Source organism: Schistocerca gregaria, chromosome 1 (genome assembly GCF_023897955.1).
Source record: "Schistocerca gregaria isolate iqSchGreg1 chromosome 1, iqSchGreg1.2, whole genome shotgun sequence".
NCBI classification, from domain to species: domain Eukaryota; kingdom Metazoa; phylum Arthropoda; class Insecta; order Orthoptera; family Acrididae; genus Schistocerca; species Schistocerca gregaria.
Window position 1 is genome coordinate 159724647 of NC_064920.1, and position 25041 is coordinate 159749687.

The 25041-nt window shown below is 37.4% G+C and overlaps 1 protein-coding gene across 2 annotated transcripts in view; it reads right to left on the reverse strand.

Annotated features, from left to right (window-relative positions):
• The window catches only part of LOC126335394 (1,5-anhydro-D-fructose reductase-like), a 62025-nt gene that overhangs the window by 11038 nt on the left and 25946 nt on the right, over nucleotides 1-25041 (reverse strand). For both annotated transcript variants that reach the window (XM_049998623.1, XM_049998634.1), the window contains exons 5-6: nucleotides 12011-12173; nucleotides 3489-3586 (exon numbers count right to left, since the gene is read on the reverse strand). In XM_049998623.1, the coding sequence (XP_049854580.1) occupies nucleotides 3489-3586; nucleotides 12011-12173 (261 nt within the window). The remainder of the gene's footprint in view (nucleotides 1-3488; nucleotides 3587-12010; nucleotides 12174-25041) is intronic.

The window sequence follows — 25041 nt, forward strand, 5'->3', positions numbered from 1 at the left end:
TGTCTTTCAGAACACTGGCTTAACGAGAACTTAATTAAATCTATTTGCCTACACAATTTCACTCTGACTGAGTACTATTGTAGACCTAGTGGTCACTATGGAGGTGTAGCCATATATGTAAAAGATAATACAGAGGTTACTAAAATAGATAATGTCACCTCCCTAAGTTGTGAAAAAGACTTTGAGATGACAGTGATAAAAATTCCAAAATTAGGTTTGAGAATAGCTACAGTGTACCAAAGTTTGAGGTATTTTTAGAAAAAATGGAAATTACCTTAAATAAGCTGCATAAAACAAGGTGTGATGTTGTAGTATGTGGTGACTTTAACATAATTTTCTTAGTAAATGTAAACAGAAAACCGCCCTTGGCAATCTCATTAAAACACATAACCTTACAGCCACAGTTAAATTTGCAACAAGAATAACACCAACCAGTCAGACAGGTTTAGATCAAATCCTGATTGATAAAGAGAAATTGGAGTGGTCAGTAAAAGTGTTTAACACAGGATACAGTGACCACAAAGCTCAAATACTTACCACCACAAAGGAAGGAAGACCGGTTAAGAATAACTTACTAAAGGTCAAGAGAAGGATCTACAGGCAGAAAAGCATTGACCACTTTAACTCACTATTGCATACTGAAGACTGGTCTGATGGCTACAAAAAGCAAAATCTGAATTCGAAATTCAATATTTTTCTAGAAAATATGGTAAAGCATTTTGATACAGTCTTCCCTCAAAAAATGGTAAATATAAGAGAGAAGACAAGAGGAAAGGGTTGGATTACTAAGGGAATCAGAACGTCTTGCCAGAAAAAAAGGGAGCTCCACAGAAGAAAATAATGCAACTGAGGAAATGCATACTCACTACAAAACATACACTAAAATCTTACAAAAGGTCTTTAAACAGGCAAAAAGAATGTACAATGATTACTACATAAATAATTCTACAAATAAAGTGAAAGCTATGTGGGACATCATTAAAAAAGAAACTGGCAAAAATAAGAGAACTGAGGAGAACATTGTCTTGATAAACAACAATAAAAAGAGTTTACAGCCTAGAGAAACAGCAAACATATTCAACAAATACTTCACTGGGATAGCTGAAAATTTATAAACTAATTTTAGTTCAACTCGCCATCAAGCGGTAAACAAGTGCAACAGTAATAAATTTTCAATGTTTGTGGACCAAGTAAGCAGGGAGGAGACATTGAAGGCTGTCAGACAACATACTCAGCAGGAATTGATGGTATACCGAACAGAATCCTAAAACTCTGTATCCCAAATATAACTGACCCCCTTACTCACTTATGCAACTGTTCCCTAGAGTCAGGCATCTTTCCAGATCATCTAAAAGCATCAAAAGTCATCCCTATTTTTCAAAGCTGGGGACAAAGATGAAGTAATAAACTATCGTCCCATTACATTAACACCCGGTTTCTCAAAAGTAATAGAAAAAATTATGAGTAAGTTGTTAAAGTTTACAAACAAAAATAGTGTGCTATCTAATACTCAACATGGCTTTAGAAGCAAGAAATCAATGGAGACAGCAATCTATGAATGCATATCTACTGTATTAAAAACAATAGATGAAAAGCAACAAACAACAGGTATATTTTTGGAACTAACCAAAGCCTTTGATATGGTAAACCACAAAACCCTATTGAAGAAGCTAGAGCACTATGGAATTAGGGGGTTGGCAAATGATTGGATTCATTCATTTCTCAGCGACCATAAACAAAAAGTATCCATCAGACATATAGATGATAAAGCACGAATAATCACAGAATATGTATCATCGGAAAGCCCAATCACTTACGGGGTACTGCAAGGATCAGTAATGGGACCCCTACTTTTCTTGTTATATATCAATGATTTGGATATACATATTGATTCCCACAAAGTAATACTGTTTGCTGACGACACAACAATACTGGTAAAAGCAGCAAAAAATTAAGATATACAAGAAGAAGTAAATACAGTTACAAAACATCTAAGTAATTGGACAGCAGAAAATCAGTTGATAATAAACAACAACAAAACAGTAGCCTTAAATTTCCATAACCACCAAAACACCACAGTGATATACCCAGAAATAAAAATCAATCAACATCCTATTGTAAATGATGAGGCTACAAAATTTCTCGGCAACTGGATACAAAGAGACTTAAAATGGGACAAACACATAGAACAAATTAATGTCAAGCTGAGCACGGGCTGTTATCTTCTTAGGGTTCTCAAACGATGCATAAATGAACAGGCACTATTGTGTGCCTATTATGCATACTTCAATGTCCATCTCAAGTATGGACTCACATTCTGAGGAAATTCCCCAGCAGCTCAAGGGACTTTCAGAACACAAAAAAAGAGCCATTAGCATTATGACAGGGAGTGGTGCTCAATAGTCCTGCAAACCAACATTTAAAGCACTGAATATACTACCTCTACCATGTATGTTTATTGTTGACACACTAATGTACGTAAAAAAGTATATGATTGGAAACGATGATAATACTTCAAAAAACAAAGATATACATGATTATAATACTCGAATAAAATATAACTTGCATGTACCCCAGCCAGTACCAGTTTGTATCAGAAAGGTACATGCTATCTGGGTATTAAACTCTATAATATCAAATAGTATAAAATGCTTACAAAATATTAGTGCTTTTGAAAGATCTGTCAGAGAATATCTACAGTACTGCTGTTTCTACTCAATAAAGGAATACTTGGACCAGAATAACTGTTAAGAACTAAGGCTACTGTAATTTGTAACATTGTATCATTGTAAGAACTACAACTATTGAAATTGGTATCATGTTGAAAAATGATTATTTAAATATGTATCATTTTGAAGTTAGTAATAAGTCCAATATTATCCTGTACATTGTACTACATACGATCAAAGGACCCAATAATTAAAAAATTAAAAAAAAAAACTTACTTGAAAACCACTGTTGCCATATCAGTGATCAGAATGAGCAGTTCAAATCTTAAATATATTGCTATCTCATCACGCCAGATACATTTAGTTCAGGTGCAAAAGGAATGTCGGGCCACATTTTACATTGTAGTCAGTCGAAATGAAATAGCTGTCAATGAGTATTTTGTAATAATAAGCTCTGAAAAATAACACTGTCCAAAAGTTTAGCAATGTTTTGTTTATGTGGCTGTTGTCTGTTCCATGCCTCCAGTTCTATAGCGCATTACTAGCCTGAATGGTCTCATGGTTATTGTACTATCACAGTGTTTCATAGTTGAGGAAGAACACTTTGAAATGGGGAACACCTTTCCAGATAAATATCATCAAAGAGATAAACAACTTTTATAGACAGCACTGATAACTAAAATTAATGATATTGTCTATACTCTATATAGGCTTAAAAGGCTGCATGCTAGCATAAAAGCTGCTGTCTCTTTACAGATAGGCTGTGACACTGTGTGATATTTGAAAAAGTTTTCACAATCAGGTACCGTAAAGACATACCCTTTGAAGAAGCCAAAATCCAAAATACGTCCTTGTTCTCCATGGTCCAAGTTGTTTAATATTTCCATCTCTTCTGGTGTTAACTCAAAATCGAATATCTGCAAAGGATAACATAAACCACAATAAGCCTTTGTTTAAGTAGGTAAAGTATAGCAATGTAAGTATAAATTTCAAGATAAATAGAAAAACAAAGTAGAGAATGTTAAAGATAAAAGTACAGTTAGTGATTACTGGTTGATATTAGAACATTTTCTCCTGAGCAAATATATTTTAAAAATTGTAGATACACTTCAGATAGTTTAGTTGATGGAGTTTTTCACTTTACTGGACTGAAAATGCTAGTATAATGCTTACAATCATTAAAGTTTCTATTAATGTTCCACACCAAAAAAACAACAGTCAGTGACTGAGACAGACTTGAAATGACAAAATTCTGTTAATTAGGGAAAGAATAGATTGCTGCCCACCATGTAGAGGAGAAGTAGTTGTGGACAGGCACAACAAAAGGACTGCTATACATTTTAGCTTTCAGTCAAAAGGCCTTCAAACGGCCTTCTTCTGAAGTAGAAAGCACACACATGTTCATACAACTACAACTCACACATGTGTGACCACAACCACTGCCTCTGGCCACAGCAGCCTGTGTGTGGAGCACTGAAGCCACCAAAATAAAAGGTGATTCATGTTTTGTATAGCTACCTTTCAATGAACTACTTATATTTTGCAAAAATGCAAAATTCACTAAAGTGTAGTAATGTGCATATTTTTTTACAATTATTGTCAGCAAACCATTATGAGATATAGTTTTAGAAACTAAAAATGGCAACTGAATAATGACTGCCTGATCTAAGACAATGGTATCATTAAATAAGAGATTCATCATGTGCAAGCGACGCAGAACATTTTGATGTATTAGAGAAGTTTATAGTGGTGGTATAATATTCACCAACTGATGTCGACCAATCACTACCAAACACATTGATTATGCATTTTATGAACTTTGCACGTACCAGACCAATCTGAATCAATAAACAGTATGCAAACCAGTCAATTAGCCCCAGAAAGTGGCTGGCACATAACCTACACAGTATCATAGTACAACTGCAGGCAGACTGCTTATGCATGCTGACTGACCAACTGGGGACTACATGGCTCCGGTTTTGCAAGATACAACTTCATCCTAACTTTTGTGCCAGTTTATTCTAGGACAGTATCTGACAAGTGACTGTGACGGCTGAGAGAGGTGCAGTGGACATCAAAGACAGTACCAGCTCGTGTAAATGTAACTAACAGATTTGTCCATAATGGGAAAAATATCAGTCCATATATAGAGAACAGGTTTGGCTGCCTTGATTAATAACTTGTACAAGAACACGAATAACAAATCTGAAAGCTTAAACAATGATTTAAACAAGGATGCTGTGGCATTGGATGAACAGTTTGAATATCTGAACCATGTGGCAAAAGAGTTCAGAGGAAACAAATTTTAATGATGCTGACAACAACCAAGAAGATGTGAACGGAGTGTTTCCTACAACAAGTACAAGAATAGAGAGGAAACTTAAACTATTGAATCATCCCATGTAGGCTTTCACGGCCGGCGTCTTCATCAGTAAACACTTCCGGGCTAAATTGCCGTGATCGATCTGTAGAACTTCTTCTCCCTGACGTTTCGTTCTCAACTACTGAGTTTCTAATAGCAAAAGACAATGGGAAGCAGCTGCATCCAGCTTCATAAAATTAAAGCAAAACAATGTATACTAATGATGCGAGAAAAGACAATTATATTGTTTAACAGGGACCATGTCTTTCAGCAACTAATAAAGAAACAGGAAAAAGTTGCAGAGTTGTCACTGCACAACGCAGCATTAGGAAGTAATGTTAATAGTAAGATGGTGGTAGCTGAATCAACACCCATTTCCATTGGGCTTGATGAAGGTGCACTGCGCAACAAAGTCCAAGATCTAATGACAGGATGAGGATACATATTTTTGTGATACAAGAACTTTCAATCGTGTTGGGCAAGAGGGATACACCATATGGAGCTGTAGAACAATAGAAACTTCAGGTTGGAATATCAACAATGCTAGGAAAACATAAGACTGCTACTTACCATAAAGATGACACATTAAGTTGCAGACAAGCACAATTAAAAGATACTTACCTTTAGCTTTTGGCCACAGCCTTCATCAGAAGAAGGAAGAGAAGCACACACACATTCATTCATGCAAGCAAGCACACGTCAAGCAATTATGACTGTCATCTCTGGCAGCTTGGACGAGAATGTAACTATTACATAGAATGGACTGCTTCTTCCATTCCACGTGACAGTTGCATTCTGGCCCAAGGTGCTGGAGTTGGCAGTCATATGTGCATGAGGTTTGCTGGCTTGTGTGAATCAATGTGCGTGTGTTTCACTTTCTTTTTCTGACAAATGCTTTGGCTGAAATCTAATGCCTAAAGGTCTTTTAACTGTGTCTGTATCCTACTTTACATGTCATCTTTATGCTAAGTAGCAATCTATCTTCTCTTTACATTTTAGATATACACGTAATCCTGTAAACTATTTAGTGATGAGAATAAGTGACAAGGAAATGGGAGCACGTAGCTTATCATGAAGAGTCGACAGCCTGAATACTAAGTTACTAGAATTTACACTGTAATGCAGGTATTGACCACTCTAGAGCAGAAAAAGTAAATGATCTTAGTGCCACAATTGGGTAATTATCATTTTTCCTTTCACAGCAATCTGTGCACCTGAGCAAAACATGCCACCACATGGTAACTACACAACAAATAGATCAAATGCCACAGCAATGCTTTAAGCCTCCATCTGAAATCTGTGTCCCACTGTAATGCAGTTTTGTTGTTCTTTCAGTTTAACATTCAACTTGGATTTGTATTTAGTGAAACTGATGTCCAAGCTTTCAGTTTAACAGGCAGTGAGAAGGACAAATGGAATAGGAAGCTGAATCATGAGTTACGAGTCTGTGGGGAGTCCTACACTACTCAATAAAAACCTATAACAAGAAAGCAGCAAAGTATGCACCAACAAACGAGGTTAACATAAATTTCTGTGACATCAGATCACATTTCAATTTAAAATGTCATAAATACTGCCAGGCCATCTCAAACCTAATCTCCAGGTTTTAGATATGGTAGGACAAATTTTTTCTGACTCTGACAGTGCTACAGAAAAATTAGTACACTTAGAGGCTTGCTATTAACCATGATTCATGACTGAATCACTAAAGAAGATACAAGAGTCATTTATTACAAGAAAAGCCATAGTGACATCCTTCAGAGGGAGAAGCAGTTTATTCTGAAATGAGGAATCACTCTCCATAAAGTGCAGTAAACATGCTCGCCTTCTGAAGTAACCTTGAGTGAAATGAAGAAAAAGGACATTTACTTTAGGTTTGAATTTTTAGGAATGAAAACTAGAGTTTTATAACAGCATTATAAGTGCCTAATAACTTTTATGGATTTCAAAACTCAACAAGATCACAAAATTTTTTTATGACTTTCAAAATTTGTAAAGTTATTCAATCTAAGTTTTTGAAAATTGTTACTTTACATGAGAATATGCATCATTCTCGACAGTTAACAAAAGAATAAATAAGGATCTTGTTTACAAAGCTTTTTCCATTCCATGAAAAAAAAATGTTTTTGGTATCTAGATAAATCAGGTTTTTCCACTATGCATTTACTCTCAGGTACCTCAATGAACAAAAACTTGTGGGAAACAAATGAGTTGGACTTGTACTAAAAGGGCAAGGAGGCGATAAGATAATAAAAGTTATTCTTCACATGTTTTAAACTGCACAGGATAAAAGACAAGAAAGATATGATAAAGACTTGTTTCAAGAAAGCAGATGCAGCTTCTGTATCTTTTGCCCAGTGTCATTCCATGTGAAATCAACCAATACAAAAATAAATTTTAATCTTGATGATATAGAATTTTGTAATATTCCCTTTTTCAGAAAAGTTCCAGGACAGGTCTTTTTTATTTTTGAGTTTGCAATGCTAAAAAGCAACAAATGTTGTTCCTATGTTACCTTCTATTGGGGGGGGGGGGGGGGGGGGGGAGGAGTCCTGAGGTGCAGATCAGTAACAGGGGCTTCTCATTCAAGGAAATTGAACGACCACTCAATGATTGCAAAGCTTCAATAGGAGGGGCTATAATCAATGCTCATCATAGTGAAGAGGATTTGACAACACAAACTGAATATGAAGGTCCTGCACTATCCTGCAGAGGGCTACTGACAAGATCTAAATCTAGTATGATGTAATTGGTTCCTATTTCTCCAGGAGAGGGGAGAAATATCATGAGTTATGCTGAATGTATAGTGGAGTACTTGGCATCACCACATGGTGTGCTACAGGTAGCCAGTTCAGCAAATAATTGTTACTTAGTATTTCTCATTTACAGAAAATTCTCAAAATTTCTTGTACTTGTAGTGCTTGCATATCCTGGAATACTTGAGTGTTGTATTTCATTGATGACTCTACTTTTGGATTTGGACTTGATTGTATATATAATGTGACAATATTACTCTTGTTACTTATCAAAAGTAATTAGTATTGTAACGTAAATTCTTTTTGACAGAGCTGAGAGTTTACAGCCTACAGATTATGAATGCTTAGAGATCGCACTTGTTGTTGTGATCTTCAGCCCAAAGACTGGTTTGATGCAGCTTTCCACACTGCTCTATCCTGTGCAAGCCTTCTTCATCTCCAAATATTTACTGCAAACTCCATCTTTCTGAATCTGCTTGCTGTACTTATCTCTTGGTATTTACCTCTTGGTCTCCCTCTACGATTTTTCCCCTCACTTTTCCCTCCAGCACCACACTGATGATTCCTTGGTATTTCAGAATGTGTCCTATCAACTGATACCTCCTTTTAGTCAAGTGTGCCACAAATTTCTTGCCTCCCCCATTTTATTCAGTACTTCCTCCTCATTAGTTCCATGATCGATCAATAATATTCAACACTCTTCTGTAGCACCACTTTTGAAAGCTTCTATTCTCTTTTTATCTAAACTGTTTTTTAGTGTCCATGTTTCACTATTACACATGCTATCAGGTGAAAAATAAGATGAGTATAAACAGAGGTCACGAAAGTAGATTAAAGGCAGATGCAAAGTTACTTAGACACACAAGGAGGCACTAATGCACCCTGTCGATAACCAATGCTAAATTTCAGTAGGGAAAGGATAAAGCTGGCTTCATGAATAAAAATAGCACAGGCGACCATGTGATTATACAGAATGTTTCAGTGGGTAGGAATTACCATTTTGCCTAGATTCAAAATTCTGACTGAGAAAGCTATTCACTCTGTCCCAACACAATCTATAATAACAGACCTTGAGAAAAAGGGATGATACAACTTATATTCACATACTGAATAATGTAGAGGCCTATATCAATACAATAACTTCCACTAGAATTCATAGGGAAAGTCAAAACTGAAAATGGAAATGTTGTACTAATGAATTTTTTAAATGCTCTCCTAATGAATTTTTCAAATCCGTAGTAAGTTATTTGTCAAAACTGTCAATGGAGATAACTTTTATAATTCAAGTCATGAACTGATAGGTTTAAAAAGTCAACATTTTTATCTTTGCTTTGGGATCAATTCCTTGGTCGTACAGTAATAATAAACTTTGTGAAAGAAGGCTAAAAAGGTGTTTTGTTTAGTTGCTACAATATAAAATGTTTAACCAAGAACTTACTATTACATCAGTTAAAATGGAAAGAGGAGTTAGGCAAGGGTATTCTGTATCACTGAAAAGTATTCTTGGCAGTCCTAGAGGAAGTTTCTAGATCCTTAAAGTGGAAAAACAAAGAATTTTTAATGAAATATAGACCATTAATGGGAAAACAATTCAAAACTGAGGGTTGCTCATGAAGCAATGGGACAGGGAACAGATGTGTGTGGAAGTTTTAATTATACCTACACAATAAAAAAAATGTAATGAAGTTAAGCAGAACAAGCAACCAGTGATTGAATTGTAGGTGGGCCAAGGAAGTTCATTGCTGTATTCCAATGGACTAAGATGAGATGAAGTACTGTATGTCAAATGATTATAGAAGAAAACTATTGAAATGAATGGGTCTTTAAACTATATAAAGTTTGTAGCAGCAGAAAGAAATTCAGACTTAAAAGTGGCAAAACCCCCACCACCAACTTCATTGGAAAGAGCTCCAGAAGTGTGATATTTTGTTGATAACAGGGCTTTGCTGGAACTGCTAAACATGAATTAAATTTTTTTATGAGAAATCTCTACAGAAACTGTGCAGAGTTTATTTTTCATTACTACTAGTCTTATATGTGAACCGAAAGACTTCTTTTGACAAAGTGACTAAGTATTTGTTAAATTTTGCTATGTTTTGTACTAAAAGCAGGAAGAGTAGCTTTCAAAACCCTGGCAATGATGCAGTCATTAGAGACTGAAGGATTTTACTGGAAAAAATTTTGGGTCTCGACCAGATTGTCCTTGGCAACATATCAATACTGATTTTGCTGGTACTTTATGGTCCATTATCATCGGCGTATACAGCAAATATCTTTTTCTTATTCCAATATACTCAACTACCAGTTCTAGAATTGTAGAAGTACTCATTTCCTTCTTTTGCTTAGAAGGTTTGCCATAGACAATTGTTTCAGAAAATGGTTCCCAATTTTCTTCATCAGAATTTCAACAATTCTACCAACAAAATGGGATATGTGATATACAAATGGCGCCATTGTGTTTTCAATCAAATGGTGAAGCAAAACATTCTGTTCACACATTAAAGGCTCAGATGTACAAATGTTGAGCTTTGCATTTGAGGGAAAATGCTTTGTTGTTGTTTCTGAACACCTATACTTGTTCATGACAATTTGCCAGCATAAATCTTACACGGCCGTCACCACTGCACTCTGCTGCATCTCTTTTACCCTTGCCATTTTGTTTCAGATCCTAACTTCATAATGAAGTTCCATACGAAAGACAAAGTTTTCTTTTGTATACGCTAAAAAACTTCGCAACTGGGAATCTGGCACTCAGACATCTGGTCGTGCTCATTATACCTTCACAATATGGTTGTCACCCGTTGATAGCACAAAGACCAATTTTGTTTCCATGATTATTATAGTGATCCTGCTGTAGATTTTCCTTTTTCAGACACACTGCCTGCAACCTAGCCTGCTGCTCCAAGCAGCCCTTACTGGTGTCTGATCCCGGGTGCATGGAGTCCCAATGATTCTGCATGGAGGTCAACCTCTTCGCATCTTCATGGCCATTGTCACTGCACCCATCGCCATTTGCAGTAACAGCAGTAAGGAACATCAAATCTGCATCAGCTGTCCAGCCTCTGATGTCCTCGGCAGCACCAATACTGCACCCACCTGTGCCAATGGATGGATGCCCTACCTCCAGTTTCCTGGCAGATGTTCTCAGTAGTTTTCAAAATGAATGTCAGGTTGCAGATTGGTTGGCATCATCTCCCATTAATTCCACAGGCAACCCTATCAGCAGCACCGTACCACAACTCCAACATCTGTCCCCCATTTATTGTCAACATCCTCACTATTCGCGTTTACAGTGTGCAATTATGGGGAGGGGAAGCAATGTAGTATTATAACCATCACCACCAACTAAACTCAACATGTTGCTCACAGCTATGTGACAGATGACACTTTGTAATCTACCATTAGTGTACGACTGGGTGAGGCTGTCCTTTTACTGATCGCTGTGTACAATGAGGGGTGTCATGCATACACACCACTAAAGGATGTAAATCATCTGCACACATCTCTGATTGGCTGGTGCATTGTTTTAAGCCACAATTTTGAGCTTGCCCCCGATTGATTTTGTCTACAGAACGTTAATGTGGAGGACTGCAGTGGGGAACACTGCATCAAAGTAGCAAAATACTACTAAGCATTACAAACATTCAAAAACTTATATACATGAATTAGCATTCGAGACTATTTCATTTTATTGAGTTAGCCCCTCTTCCCACTATAATCTATCATAGATTCTTATATGTGTGCCGGCCTGCCGTAATTTGCAAAGGTAACTGATAACTCTAAGGTTCTCCATTTGTGAGCCACTATGTCTTCCCTTTGTGTATGAAACACTTATCTCATTTTATGAATGGTGCAGATTACCAGCTTTTGCTATCACGAAATTCATTTTATGGTGTGAATCTAAGAAATCAAGTAGACGACTATTTTTAACTGTAGTCCAACTTCCTATTGGCAGTACACTGAATAGTCAGTCCTGTTCATCAGATTAGCTGTCAGTTAAAAGAAAAGGAACTCCAACAAAGAAAAACACAATGCTCAAAATAAGACCAAACTATCATTCAATAATAAAGTAAGAATCATTACCAACTTCATGTAGTAACTAACAACAGTAAGATACCTTAAGGTGATTGTTGGCTTCTTCCCAAAGACAGAAATGTACATTGCAACTAAAATGTAAAAATTACGATGACATTTAGAAAACTCTTTATAAATCTTCAACTTACCTTAAAGTTCTGCTTTATTCGCTCTGGACTGGTACTCTTTGGTATGACAACTATGTGTTGTTGCACAAGGTGCCTCAAGAGAACCTGGGCAGGTGTCCTTTCATGTGCATCTGCTATTTGCTGCACTGCTGGGTGACCCAGAAGATCAGGAAAATTTTCTGGGCTGCCACATATTTCCAAGTTAACAATGTTGGTTGCAATATGTAAATTATAGTTAAGTCTATTTAAAGTTATTAATTCTCAAATGACTGACACACTGGTTCCAAAATCTAACATTTGTGACTGCATCAAGGGAAATTTCACTTCACAAAACTATATGATTATAAGACAGATATCTGACCAATATCACAGGTTGAGAGGAACCCATCTCTTGCTGTCATCTAGATGGAGGCAAGGACTGGCAAACCATTCTATTCCATCCCTTCATAATTTTTGCTTGTGTCACTTCAAAAATAACAGAAGTTTTCATTATATATCTTCATGCATAAATTTGTAACTGAGTAAACCAATTCTGACGTCAGAGGAAGGCTAGGTCCTATAGCCTACAATAAGACAAGAAAATGTAAAGTACAACTGTTACAACTGCTTTGGTTATTATTCTTGACTAAGAGTTTATGCTGTGACGAGACCAGCATTATTAGCTCTGGAAATAATCAATCTTACCTATATTTCTCTAGTTAACACAAACAAATTTCCTATGTATTGCTTGATCAAACTGCATATGAAATTTTTGTATAGTTTATTGCCTGATTAGTGCTGGAATGTGGAGAAAAATTGTGTCACGAAATTTTAACCCTTGATAGCTGATGCCAGTAGGAATCAAAATAACTAATGTTGTGTAGGTCGACAATGCACAATTTTTTAGACTACGGAAACTTGGCACCTCGCTCTCTTGACTGGCTGCGGAACTGCCCTGTCAAAACATGACTGCGAATGCTTTGCCTGCCAGAGATCGCAATGTATCCAAGGCAGCCTGCATGCTCAGTGGTAGTGCGCCAGCCTTCAAATCTGGGGGGCAATCTTAGTGCGCCAGCCTTCAAATCTGGGGGGCAATCTCCTGGGGTCCCGACACTTTCATTGTAGTTTCATGATAAGACAATGTACTGGCGACAAACCCATCAACAGCTATTAGTCCATGTACAGAAATTATTTTACAAATTGTGTCGGCCCTGAAAAGGGCCTTTTTTGTAGCTAGGACATTATTTACTTAAAGCAGGTGCTGAAACTGACGACCCTCTGACACGACAAAACCTTGGTAATGTCAAACAGTGTTTTGCCGAATTCTTTCAAAGATTCCTGGCATTGCCCTAACATGATTGATGACACTTTGACTACATTAATTCCTCTTTGTTTCTAGGTGGTTTGCATCTGGGAGGTGAACTAGAACCTTGAAGAATACCCACAGGAAAAAGTCCAGTGGCGTGAGGTCTGGTGATCGCGTGGGCCATGTCCTACGGGCACCTCTGCCAATTACCCAGCTGTCAAAAAGTTCATTTAAGTATCCATACACAACACGACTGTTAAGTGCAGGTTCCCCGTCATGCTGCTATCACATGCATAACCGTATGTCCAGGGGAACACTTTCCAGCAGGCCGGTTACAGTTTCTTGCAAAAAGTGAAGGTAATTTGCCCTGGTAAGTTGAGGAGGTAGACGGACTGGTCCAATAGATGGTCACCCACAATGCCCGCCCAAATGTTGAGCGAAAAGCATTCCTGATGTCCATGGACATACATGACGTGAGGATTTCCTCTTGCCCAGTAATGAACATGTTGTGTTGTAAAGGCCACCCTGATGGAAGGTGCACTCGTTGGTAAACAACACAATGGCGGGGAAGTCGGAATCTCCTGCAACATGTCACAGAAACCACCAGCAAAACCCTACCTTGTGTTCATAGTTTGCCACAGGATTTAGGTCTTGGACAGGGTGAAACTAAATGGATGCTGTCCGTAATCCCTCAGAACCTCCCAGACCAACCAATGAGTAAACCCCCTGTCGTGTCCAACTGCTCGAGTACTTGTCACAGGTGCTTCTTCGAAGTGCTTGAGCACAGACTCTTCAAATTCAGCATTATGTTGTGTTCGAGGTCCTCCAGCATCACCATGGTATCCTACTAATGATCCTGTTTTGCCAAGTAGTCGGTGAATGAATGTAAACATTTGCAGGTGTGGGTGGCATCTTGCCGGGTGCCGTTCTCATACAACTGTCAAGCTCCATGCACATTACCGTCCGATAGTCCATAAACAATAACCATATCTCATTGTTCTTCAAACAAATACTGTGGTGCCATGTTGCTGTATGGCTAAATTGCAGGACATGTGTGTGGGCTCCGAAGTGAAGCTTACATATGAATGCCTCTGACGTGAGGTGGAGAGAAACAGCAAGTCCTATTCATGTGCGTATCATGTTGGGGCAGTGACAAGGTGAGCGACGTTTGTATGTGTGAATTGACAACCATAGTGCTGCCCATCTACCAACGAAGAGCACCAGGGATCCCATGGCCAATCAGAGTGCGTGGCGCCAAGTTACCGTAATTTTAAAATGGTGCAATGTCGACCTTTACAACTTTAGCAATTTTCGTTCCTACTGGCATCAGCTATCCAGGGTTAAAATTTCGTGACACAATTTTTCTCCACTCTGTGGGTCAAGTGCTCTACCATCCCAAGTATGAGTCATGAACTGTCCTCAGAGCTTTATGTCCACTAGTACCTCATCTCCCATCTTTCAAACTTCACAGAAGCTCTCCTTCAAAACCTGCAGGACTAACACTCCTGGAAGGAAGTATATTGCAGAGAAATGGCTTAGCCATAACTTGGGGGCTGTTTCCGGGATTAAATTTTCACTCTGCACTGAAATCAAATATATGACTATCGTTAACAGAAGTCTTAACTTCCTATCGGCAATGCACTGAACAGAAACAAATAGTACAGAAATTCACAACATTTTATATTCCAGTTGTCAAAGAAGGTACTTACAGCTTAGCTTATGGGAAATAAGATACGACTGTAGTTTCAACTTCATGCAAATGTTAAGATCAAAGCAATTTTTCATAGTGGAATCACCCTTACAGAATTTGTTTTTTTTTTTTTTTCATTTATTTTCTATAATTTCATATTACAATGGCTTCAGAAACATATTTCCCTGTCAAACAATGGATGTCTTACTTAAATTTATGCAGTGTTGTTTTATGCATGAAATTCTGACTGTCATCTTATTTTCTTGTAAGAAGTGAAAGACAGTAGCTAGCTCTCGGATAATGAAATTCTCTTCAAAGTTGCTTCAGGATTTTTCACATAGTTGGTGATAATAAACACTTTACAAAAGTCAATATGTGATACACACACTAGTGCTTGAGTGTATACAGGAAATTGACAGACTGCTATGAATGTATGACAAATTCTGTTTATCGTATGCACTTTCCCTTATATTTTATTTGTCTGTAATACACATCTTTCTCATTATTGCACGTAAATAAGAAAATATAGAGTTTTGGAGGTGCTGTAACAAAGGTGAAGAGTAAATCCCCGACTTGGAAAATACCGATAGCTACTGCTCTAATTAGAAAACATCTTTAAGTTTTTCTCATCTATTCGCCTATCAGCATTTTACCTTCTGTTGGTCTGGCCTTAAATACTTGTTTATGTTCCATCTGAACCTCCATTATAGTGAAAACTTTTATTGGGACCATTAGATTGAATTATGAGTTATAAATTTATAACCGCATGTAAAACTAAGATATGAAAATTTTTATTTGAAAAGTTTGCAATTCTTTTTCAAAAACTTTTTTTTTTACCTTTGTGATCGACTTCATTCTTCTTTATAAATTAAGATAAACTTTAACACAGAGATAGATTTGGAAACAGAAACAGCGAGAGAGAGAGAGAGAGAGAGAGAGAGAATGAGAGAGAGAGAGAGAGAGAGTGCATGGTCAGAATTGACATGAATATGGAGTATTGAGTGATAGTATGTGTAACTCCAGCAAATACTACTAGTGACCAATAGGACAGAGATACCTGATGCAATTGCAAGCAACTGAAAAAGGGTATATTTGTATTGTCTTAAAAGCATTATCACCACTATTGGGGGGAGGGGAGTCAATCTGAAACAAACTGCAACAATGAAAACCATAATCGTTTGTACAATGAATGACAATAAGTGAACATGAATATTTGTGAAAACCAAGATTATAAGTTTCATTGCTGCTCATTTCACTTGCAGCAATTTATGTTATGCTATTAGGTCCCCAATCTAACCACAACCTCTGAAATCATGACTTATTTTTAAAAAATGCCAAATATTTGTGAGAACAAAGATTTTTTTAATGAGCATTTCTCAATGGCTATCATAAATTATCATCTGATTGGCTATGACCATAAGTTCAATCTGTGCACTTTCCTTCCAAGGTCAACCATCCTGTCACCGTACACATTTTTTCCAACTATGTAAGGATGGAGAAAAAGTAGCTACTTCCAACAGGAGCAGACTGGTAATTTTGCATAAAGGGATGGTTTTTAGAACCTTGACACTATTTCTCTGTCCTTCTGAAGGAAGGAAGAGGATGCTAATCCAGGAGCCCTGGTTAAGTAATACCGCACAATAGGTTGAATTAGAAGTAGAAACAAAATGATAGACCAAAGATTGGAACAAACAAAATGAAAAGATAGCAGAGACAGAAAGGGCCTGCAATAAGTGAGTCGAGGCCTGAAGATGACTGTAAAATATTTGTGAAAAAAAAACCACACACACACACACACACAGATCCTTAACAAAGTGTTGTACACTAAGCTGTAATAACAAAAACAATCAATTACTGACAAAATAATTTTGACTCTATTCTGTAAGAAGGATTATTCAGTTTCAGGTGCAGACATACTGTCTGTATACACATTCCTATCACAGTTTTATGACTGAGAAAGAGAAGGCTGAACATTGATTATTATGATAAAGTGTCACAACTATCACTGTATAACTCTCCCTCTCACACAGACATATTATTGATGACAAAATATGTAAGATGGGGCATATATTCTCTTATTCTCTACTTATATTTGCTATGATTCTCAAACTTAAACTAATAGCTTGTTTTCCTTTTAGTTCTTCAGTGTCTCACAACAGAGGAAATACATCAAAACTTCATTCAGGTATCACTTGAAGCTCTTCTGCTTATCCTACTTTGAATCTATCAATTAGTTTTCCTGTTTTTTTTCCTGAGTTATGCAATGAAATTTTGCTCACATTACTAAGATTCTCCTTGTAATAACCTTTTGTCAATTTCATGAACATATCTTAAAAGTCCATTTTCATTCCCTATAAACTGCTTTAAAGAAGTTTTGCTCCATCTGCTTACCTGAGCAAATGTTTGGGCTTACATTTGAAGAAGTCAAGGAATTAAAGTAAAAGCCCTATGAAACTAAAAATTAACATTACCATGAAATTAAGAAAAAAGAACAAAACAGTAACCAAAATAAACACAATCCGTGCAAAAGTGCACATCCATAAATCAAAAACTGCTGCTGGGTTACATTCAGTACCATTTGCTCCACCTCACACTATTAACATGCTTAGATTGTTCTGAAAATGATGTTCTCAACATGTTTGTGATGTCACCTGTCGAGGCTGACACACTCTTTGATGATGAACCTTCTGAAGTCATTTAGGATGCAAAAAAGGTTCCTTCAATGATACACCACAAGTTACAACCCCATGCTTAATAGGATCATTCATGTCAGTAGATACTTCAGGCAATTCCATTTGAATGATTCCTGCTCCGGGGGAAAAGGTTCGACAATACTGGCACTGTGTGCTAGTATATCTTTGCCTAAAAAGGTGAACCTGTCACCAAAATGTTGGCTGTAGGGTTATACAATAGACAGGAGGCTCTTGTTCCAATGCAGCATAGGCTTCAAATTGTCCTCAATTGTGATGAGAGGTGTACAATGTCTGTACGTAAATGGCCTGTCCATCTGCTGGACCTGGGGAACCGATACCTGAGATGTGCCCCTACAATCAGCTGATGCCAGACAAATCATACAGTCATCATCAGTAAAGAGAATCTGATACTGCTTATCCACATTCAGTTTCAGACGGTCCCTTGTCAATCTGAGTTGACACAGCCTTCCCAGCTGCCTCCAAAATGGCAGCAAACAGACCTTTTGTGTTTTCCTTGGGTTGCTTACTAGCCATTAGTTGCAGGTTGATCATCAACTCCGATAGTTGACAGCAGGCAGTCACTACAAGTAAAATCTCAAATGTTTTTTGTCTCTCAATAACCCCCAAAACTTCAAATGATATCAATGTCGCAGGCACCAAATGCAACAAGAAACTTCCCTTGCTTACAAGCCTTGTTGCTATAAAGTGACAGAGCATGCATAGTCTAAGCCTGAAGTTACCCTTTGAAATACAATGACAGCCTAAACAGTGTATGCAAGCAGTGTCATCCCATTCATAATTGAACACAGTAGACACTACTGAACTGCACTGAGACTGTAGCTGGTCTTTCACCTGTGTTACACAGATGGCTGTGTATAGTGATTTCCTATGGTCAAAAGAATACTGAGAAAGAGATTTTGGAGCAAAATACACAAACTATTTAAGTCATGAGGCTGGTGCAAAATGTGTTTTGAGCAATTCAGTTCATCACTTGAAACTGCTGCTATTTTTAAAACCTGTCCTATATACACTTCTACGTAGTTATTCAACATCATCACTCATTTACTTCAGTGAAGGAAACAAATGATGTGAGTGAGGGTAGATTACAACATGGAGAGTCACAATGTCAAGATACTCCTTAAAATACCAGGATAGATTGCTATGAATCAAATAGAGGAGTTATTGAGTTGCAGACAGAAACAATGAAAAGACTGCTAAACATTTATGCTTGAAACAATGATGGACTGCAAATGAATGTCTCTTCTGTGTGGTGAGTAACAATGCACCCTTTTCACTTATATTGTTGTTATTCTGTATCCTTTTCATTTATGTTGTTGTTATTTCACCCAGGACTTCCTTCATTACCCTTTTTTCGCTTTTGTTCATATTCAGCTCATAAACTCTTTTTAAGCCACTATCCAGTGCTTTCAACAGCTCTTCTAAGCTCTTTGCCATCTCTGACAGAATTACAGTGTCATGCAAACTGCAAAGTTTTTATTTCTCCTCCCTGAACTTTAATTCCCTTTTCAAATTTCTCCTCTGTTTTCTTCACAGTTTTCTCAATGTAATGAGTGAAATAATATTGGAGACAGTCAACAAACCTGCCTCACTCCTTTCTCAACTATAGCTTACTTTTTATGTCCTTCAACTCTTACAGCTAGAGCCTGAATTTTAATGATAAATCATACTTTTTTTCCAGGACTTTAGGATTTTGTAAAGTGGAAAAAATTACTTTTATTGTGCATGTTAAGTCATATTTACACCTTTTTCAGTTAACAGGTCATATTTTAGTCAACTTCAGCAATAATAGGTCCTATTGGGGCCAACTTTTGCCAAAAATGCATGTATTTGTCATATATTTAAAGACATAAAAATAAAATTGTGAAAATGTTGCCCACATGACAAATTTCAACAAAGGTGGCTTCCAACATAACAAACACTGCACATGGCATAGCACTATTTAGTTTGCGTGCAAACTGTACTTTTACATCTACACTCTGCAAAACCACTGTGAAATGCATCACAGAGGGTACCTCCCTTTGTACCAGTTATTAGCATTTCTTCAAGTTCCATTCAAGTATGAAGTGCAGGAAGAATGACTGCTCCGATGCCTCTGTGTATGCTGCAATTATTCTACTCTTATCTGCAAAATCTCTATATGAGTGATACACATGGGGGTTGTAGTACAGCCCCAGAGTAGTCATTTAAAGACAGTTCTTGAAAATTTGTTTGTAGACTTTCTTAAGATAGCTGTCTGTCTGTCTTCAAGAGTCTACCAGTTCAGTCCGTTCAGTATCTCTGACACTCTTCCACAGATTAAACGAACTTGTGATCATTTGTGCTGCCCTTCTCTGTATATGTTCAATATGACCTATTAGTCCTATCTGGTATGGGTCCCACACATTTGAGCAATATTCTAGGATTGGTTGCATGAGTGATTTGTAAGTGATCTCTTTTTCTAGACTGATTGCACTACCCCAGTATTCTACCAATAAACCAAAACTCTACCACCTGCTTTACCCACAACTGAACCTATGTGATCATTCCATTTTCTATACCTACAAAGTGTTACACCCAGTATTTGTATGAGTCAACTAATGCCAACTGAGACTCATTGACATTATAGTCATATAATTTTACACTTCTGAACATTTAAAGCAAGTTGCCAATTTTTGGACCTCTTTGAAATGTTATCAAGATTTGATTGAATATTTATGCAGCGTCTTTCAGGCAATACTTCATTACAGATGACTGCACCACCTGCAAAAAGACTGTGACAACTATTATTTTTGTCTGCAAGATCATTAATATACAATGCGAACAGTAAGTGTCCCAACACATTTCCATGAGGCATATCTGAAGTTACTTCTACACCTGATGATGACGCTCCAACCAAAATAACATGTTGTGCCCTCCCTACCAAAAAGCTCTGAGTCCTGTCCCAAATTTCACTTCATACCACATAAGATCTTACTTTTGACAATAAGCATAGGTGTGGTGCTGAGTCAAATGATTTTCAAAAATCAAGAAATATTGCATCCATGCTGGTTGGGGTTGAGGAGGTCACTCTATTCAAGATATCTAATTATGTTAAACTCATAATGTATTCTAAGATTCTACAGCAAATTCAACAAATTGATATCAAAGTATTGGGAGGTAGTTTTGTGGATCACTTCTACTACCCTTGTAGTGGATGGGTAAGATCTGTGCTTTTTGCAAGAACTGGACACAGTGTTTTGTTTCAGGGTTCAATGATAGATTATAGCTAGAAGAGGGGATAACTCAGCTAAAATTCAATATAGAATCTGATCAGGATTCCAATGGAGCTTTGTTACATTTTAACCATTTCAGCTGTTTCTCAACACCTTGGACACTAATACTTATTTCACTCATCTTTTCAGTAGTATATTGGGGCGATTCCCCTGGGTTTTCCTTTGTAAATTAATATTTGAAAACAGAGTTAAGCATTTCAGCTTTTGCTAGGGATTGGACACAAACTTTGGTGCTACTAACAGACTTTACATACGATCAAAATTTGTTTGGGTTTTGTGAAATATCATTTGACAATATGTTGCAATGGTAGTCATTGGAGGTATCAACACACTGCCCTCTTGACAGCCAAATGTGTTTCATTCAGCATCTCTTTTTCTATAGCCCTACACTTTGTTTTCCACATATTAAGCAATAATCTGTTCTGGTTCCACATGCTGAAAGTAAAGTGCTCCTACAGCATAAAGTAGCTATGGTTTGTTTGTGATTTAGGAGGAAAGTTCTTCAGCACTGATGGGGGAATATTATTTTTTAAACTATGTAAGCTAGTTCAGAAAGGCACTTTACTGTGCAACAACACTGTAATTCCACCAAACACAACAGCTGTTTGAGTAGAACTGAAAATGATGGCAGATAAACTCTATTATTTGAGCAGACAGGTTCATCTTCAACCATACAATCATTTTTCAAGGACTTGTGTCAGATGGTGTCTTGCAGCATCCCATTGGAAAAGCCGAAGCATCCAGACTTTAGACAGTTCCTAGAGAAGTACACAACACATCCTATTTCAGTCTAATCTACACTGAGAAAGAACTACTTATCTATGTGATATAAGGAGGTTCTCAAGAAAAAATGACTTAGTGTCACTGACCAAAGGTCTGGGTATCAATAGATGAAACAACCGATGTGGGTGAGTGTTATGTTGAAAATCTTGTTGCTGGTGTTCTAAAAGTTGACCGGCCTGGAGAAATGTTCCTGCATGAATCTCTCTCGAGAGTAAACAACTTGACAAATGCCATTTTGTTTGACAAGTGTACGAAGTTACTGTGAGCAGATGGTGTGAAGAGAGGCAATGTTTTGCTGCTATTGAGAGATGATGTCTCAAACAGGCTAGTACAGCCAAGGGGCTGTAGATTCTGTACCCCGTTATGGTGTATGTCACTTGCCTTGTGCTTGCGTTACAGAGAGTTTAAGAAGAGTTGCAACCAGATTATCCTGATATGAACAAACTAATTTCCTGTGGCATGAAAATCCATGTGAAAGCTCTGCCAAGGATGCATCTATCATCGATCCCTGGAACAAACAGACATGCCCAGTTCTTGTAAAAAGGCACATGTCATGCCCATCTATAAGTAGGGTAGTAGAAGTGATCCACAAAACTAGTGTCCAGTATCCTTGACATTGATTTGTTGTAGAATCTTAGAACATATTCTGAGCTCAAACATAATGAGGTATGTTAAACAGAATGACCTCCTCAATCATAACTAACATGCATTTCGAAAACATCGATCATGTGAAACTCAACTCGCACTTTTCTAACATGACATACTGAAAACTTTGGATCAAAACAAGCAGGTAGATGCTATATTTCTTGACTTCTGAGAATGATTTGACTTAGTAGCACACCTATGCTTGTCCTCAAAAGTGCATTCACATGGGGTTTTGAGAAATTTATGACTCAATTGAGGACTTTTTGATAGGGCGGATGCAGCATGTTATCTTCGATGAAGAATCTTCGTCAGATGTAGAAGTAACTTCAGGTGTGCCCCAGGAAGTGTGTTGGGACCCTTGCTGTTCATGTCATATATTAGTGACCTTGCCGATAATATTAATGGTAAAAATCAGGAAATGTGCAAATGGTACAGTTATCTATAATGAAGTACAATCTGAAAAAAGCTGCACAAATATTCAGTCAGATCTTGATAAGACTTCGAAGTGCTGTAGAGTTTGGCAACTCACTTTAAATGTTTGGAAGTGTAAAATTATGCACTTCACAAAACAAAAAGATGTAGTATCCTATGACTATAATACCAAGCCAACTCATAAAAATACCTTTGTAGGTACCGGCATATGAAATGGAATGATCACATAGGTTCAGTCATGGGTAGAAGCAGGTGGTAGACTTTGGTTTATAGGTAGAACATTGGGGAACTGCAATCAGTCTACAAAGAGATTGCTTATGAATCACTTGAGTGACAAGTTCTAGAATATTGCTCAAGTGTGTGGTATCTGTACCAGTTAGGACTAACATGGGATATTGTTTGTATACAGAGAACAGCAGCATGAAAGTGTCAGTGATGATGAAATTTACTCTGTGTAAGAGGTGGCTTTCTCTTCCTTTCCTACCCCCAGTCCACGATCTCCTGCTATTTTTTCATTCTCTTCCTTTTCCTATTCTGAATCCAGTCATCCACCACAATTTTTTATCTTATAATACAGTCATTCAATCTCTCCATCATCTGTGGAGAAAGCTGTGTGGGTGTTGGCTTCATATCTAACTTGGCTGTGATAATATGTGCACTATATTGTTCATAGGAGCTTACCTGTATACCTATTTTCATATTCATTATTAGACTTATTATTGCATTACACATATTGGATTTTGTGTTGATAACTCTGTACACATCTGACCAGATGTGCTGTTCTTGTTGCCACTGTATTTCCCTAATTACCAACATATCTAACATCAGCCACTTCGGCCAGTCAATCTCCCTTTGTGTACACCGTGAGATCTGAATAGGGAACTAATTTATCACGAAAATATTCTAGCCGAGAGGATGCGGTCATCAGTATCCCATACAGTAAGCTGCATGCCTTTGGGGAAAAAATAATGGCTGCATACTCTAATTAAAAATACTTTGTGATTGACATTTCAGTGATCTGAGTGGCAGGAGCCAGGCATCAGCCAACTGCAGCTGTTTATCTGGTTCCACATGCTCACTGTGTTGCCTGATCTGTAAGCACAAACTTTGTGAGGTGATACAGGCTGAAGAGGCTGGGAGGGGGCCAGGCAGAGCTGGCTGCAAGGGTGGGGAGGAAGGGAAAGGACCACCAAATGTGTGGTGATTTTTGATTTGTGGCACTAGAGAAATATTTTTATGCCAATAAGGCAAAAACATTCCTGAATCACCAAGTACATTTTTGTACTTCAGGAATATAGAAATAGAAGTGACTTAAGATTGACATAAACAGGAAGTGCAGGGAAACTAAGGTGAAATGGCTACATAAAAAATGTGAAGAATCGACAAAGAAATGTTTGTCATAAGGATCGAATCAGTATATAGAAAACCCAAAACAGCTTTCAGTGAAATTAAAAGCAAGGACAATAACATTAAGAGAGCAATGGGAATCACACTGTTAAGTGCAGAGGAGAGGTGAATAGGTAGAAAAAGTACATTGAGGGTCTCTATGAGGAGAGGTGACGTTACAGTAGGAGAAACAGGAGGTGATAAAGAAGAGAGAAGGAATCCAATATTATAGTCAGAATTTCAATGAGCTTTGTAATGCTTAAAATCAAATAAGACAGAAGGGATAGATGACGTGACATCGGAATTTCTAAAATCATTGGGGAAGTGGCAACAAAACGATTATTTACCTTGATGTGTAGAATGCATGAGACTCGTGATATACCATCAGACTTTTGTAAAAACATCATCTACACAATTCCCATGACTACAGGAGCTACCAAGTGCAGTAACTATCAAAGATTCAGCTTAACAGCTCATGCATCCAAGTTGGTGACAAAAATAATATACAGAAGAATGGAAAAGGAAACTGAGGATCTGCTAGATCACAATCAGTTTGGGTTTAGGAAAGGTAAAGACATCAAAGAAGCAGTTCCGATGTTGTGGTTGATAATGGAAGTAAGACTGAAGAAAAATCAAGACACATTCATAGGATTTGTTGGTCTGGAACAGTAAGGGTGGAAGACAAAATCAAAGTGTTTGATTTAAAAATGGTGGAAAACAGGGATGTAGTCTTTCGCTCCTGCTGTTCAGTCTATATGTTGAAGAAGCAATGACATAAATAAAAGAGTCAGACTGAAATTCTCAATGTTAAGATTTGCTGGTGACACTGCTATCATCAGTGAAAGTGAAGAAGGATTACAGGATCT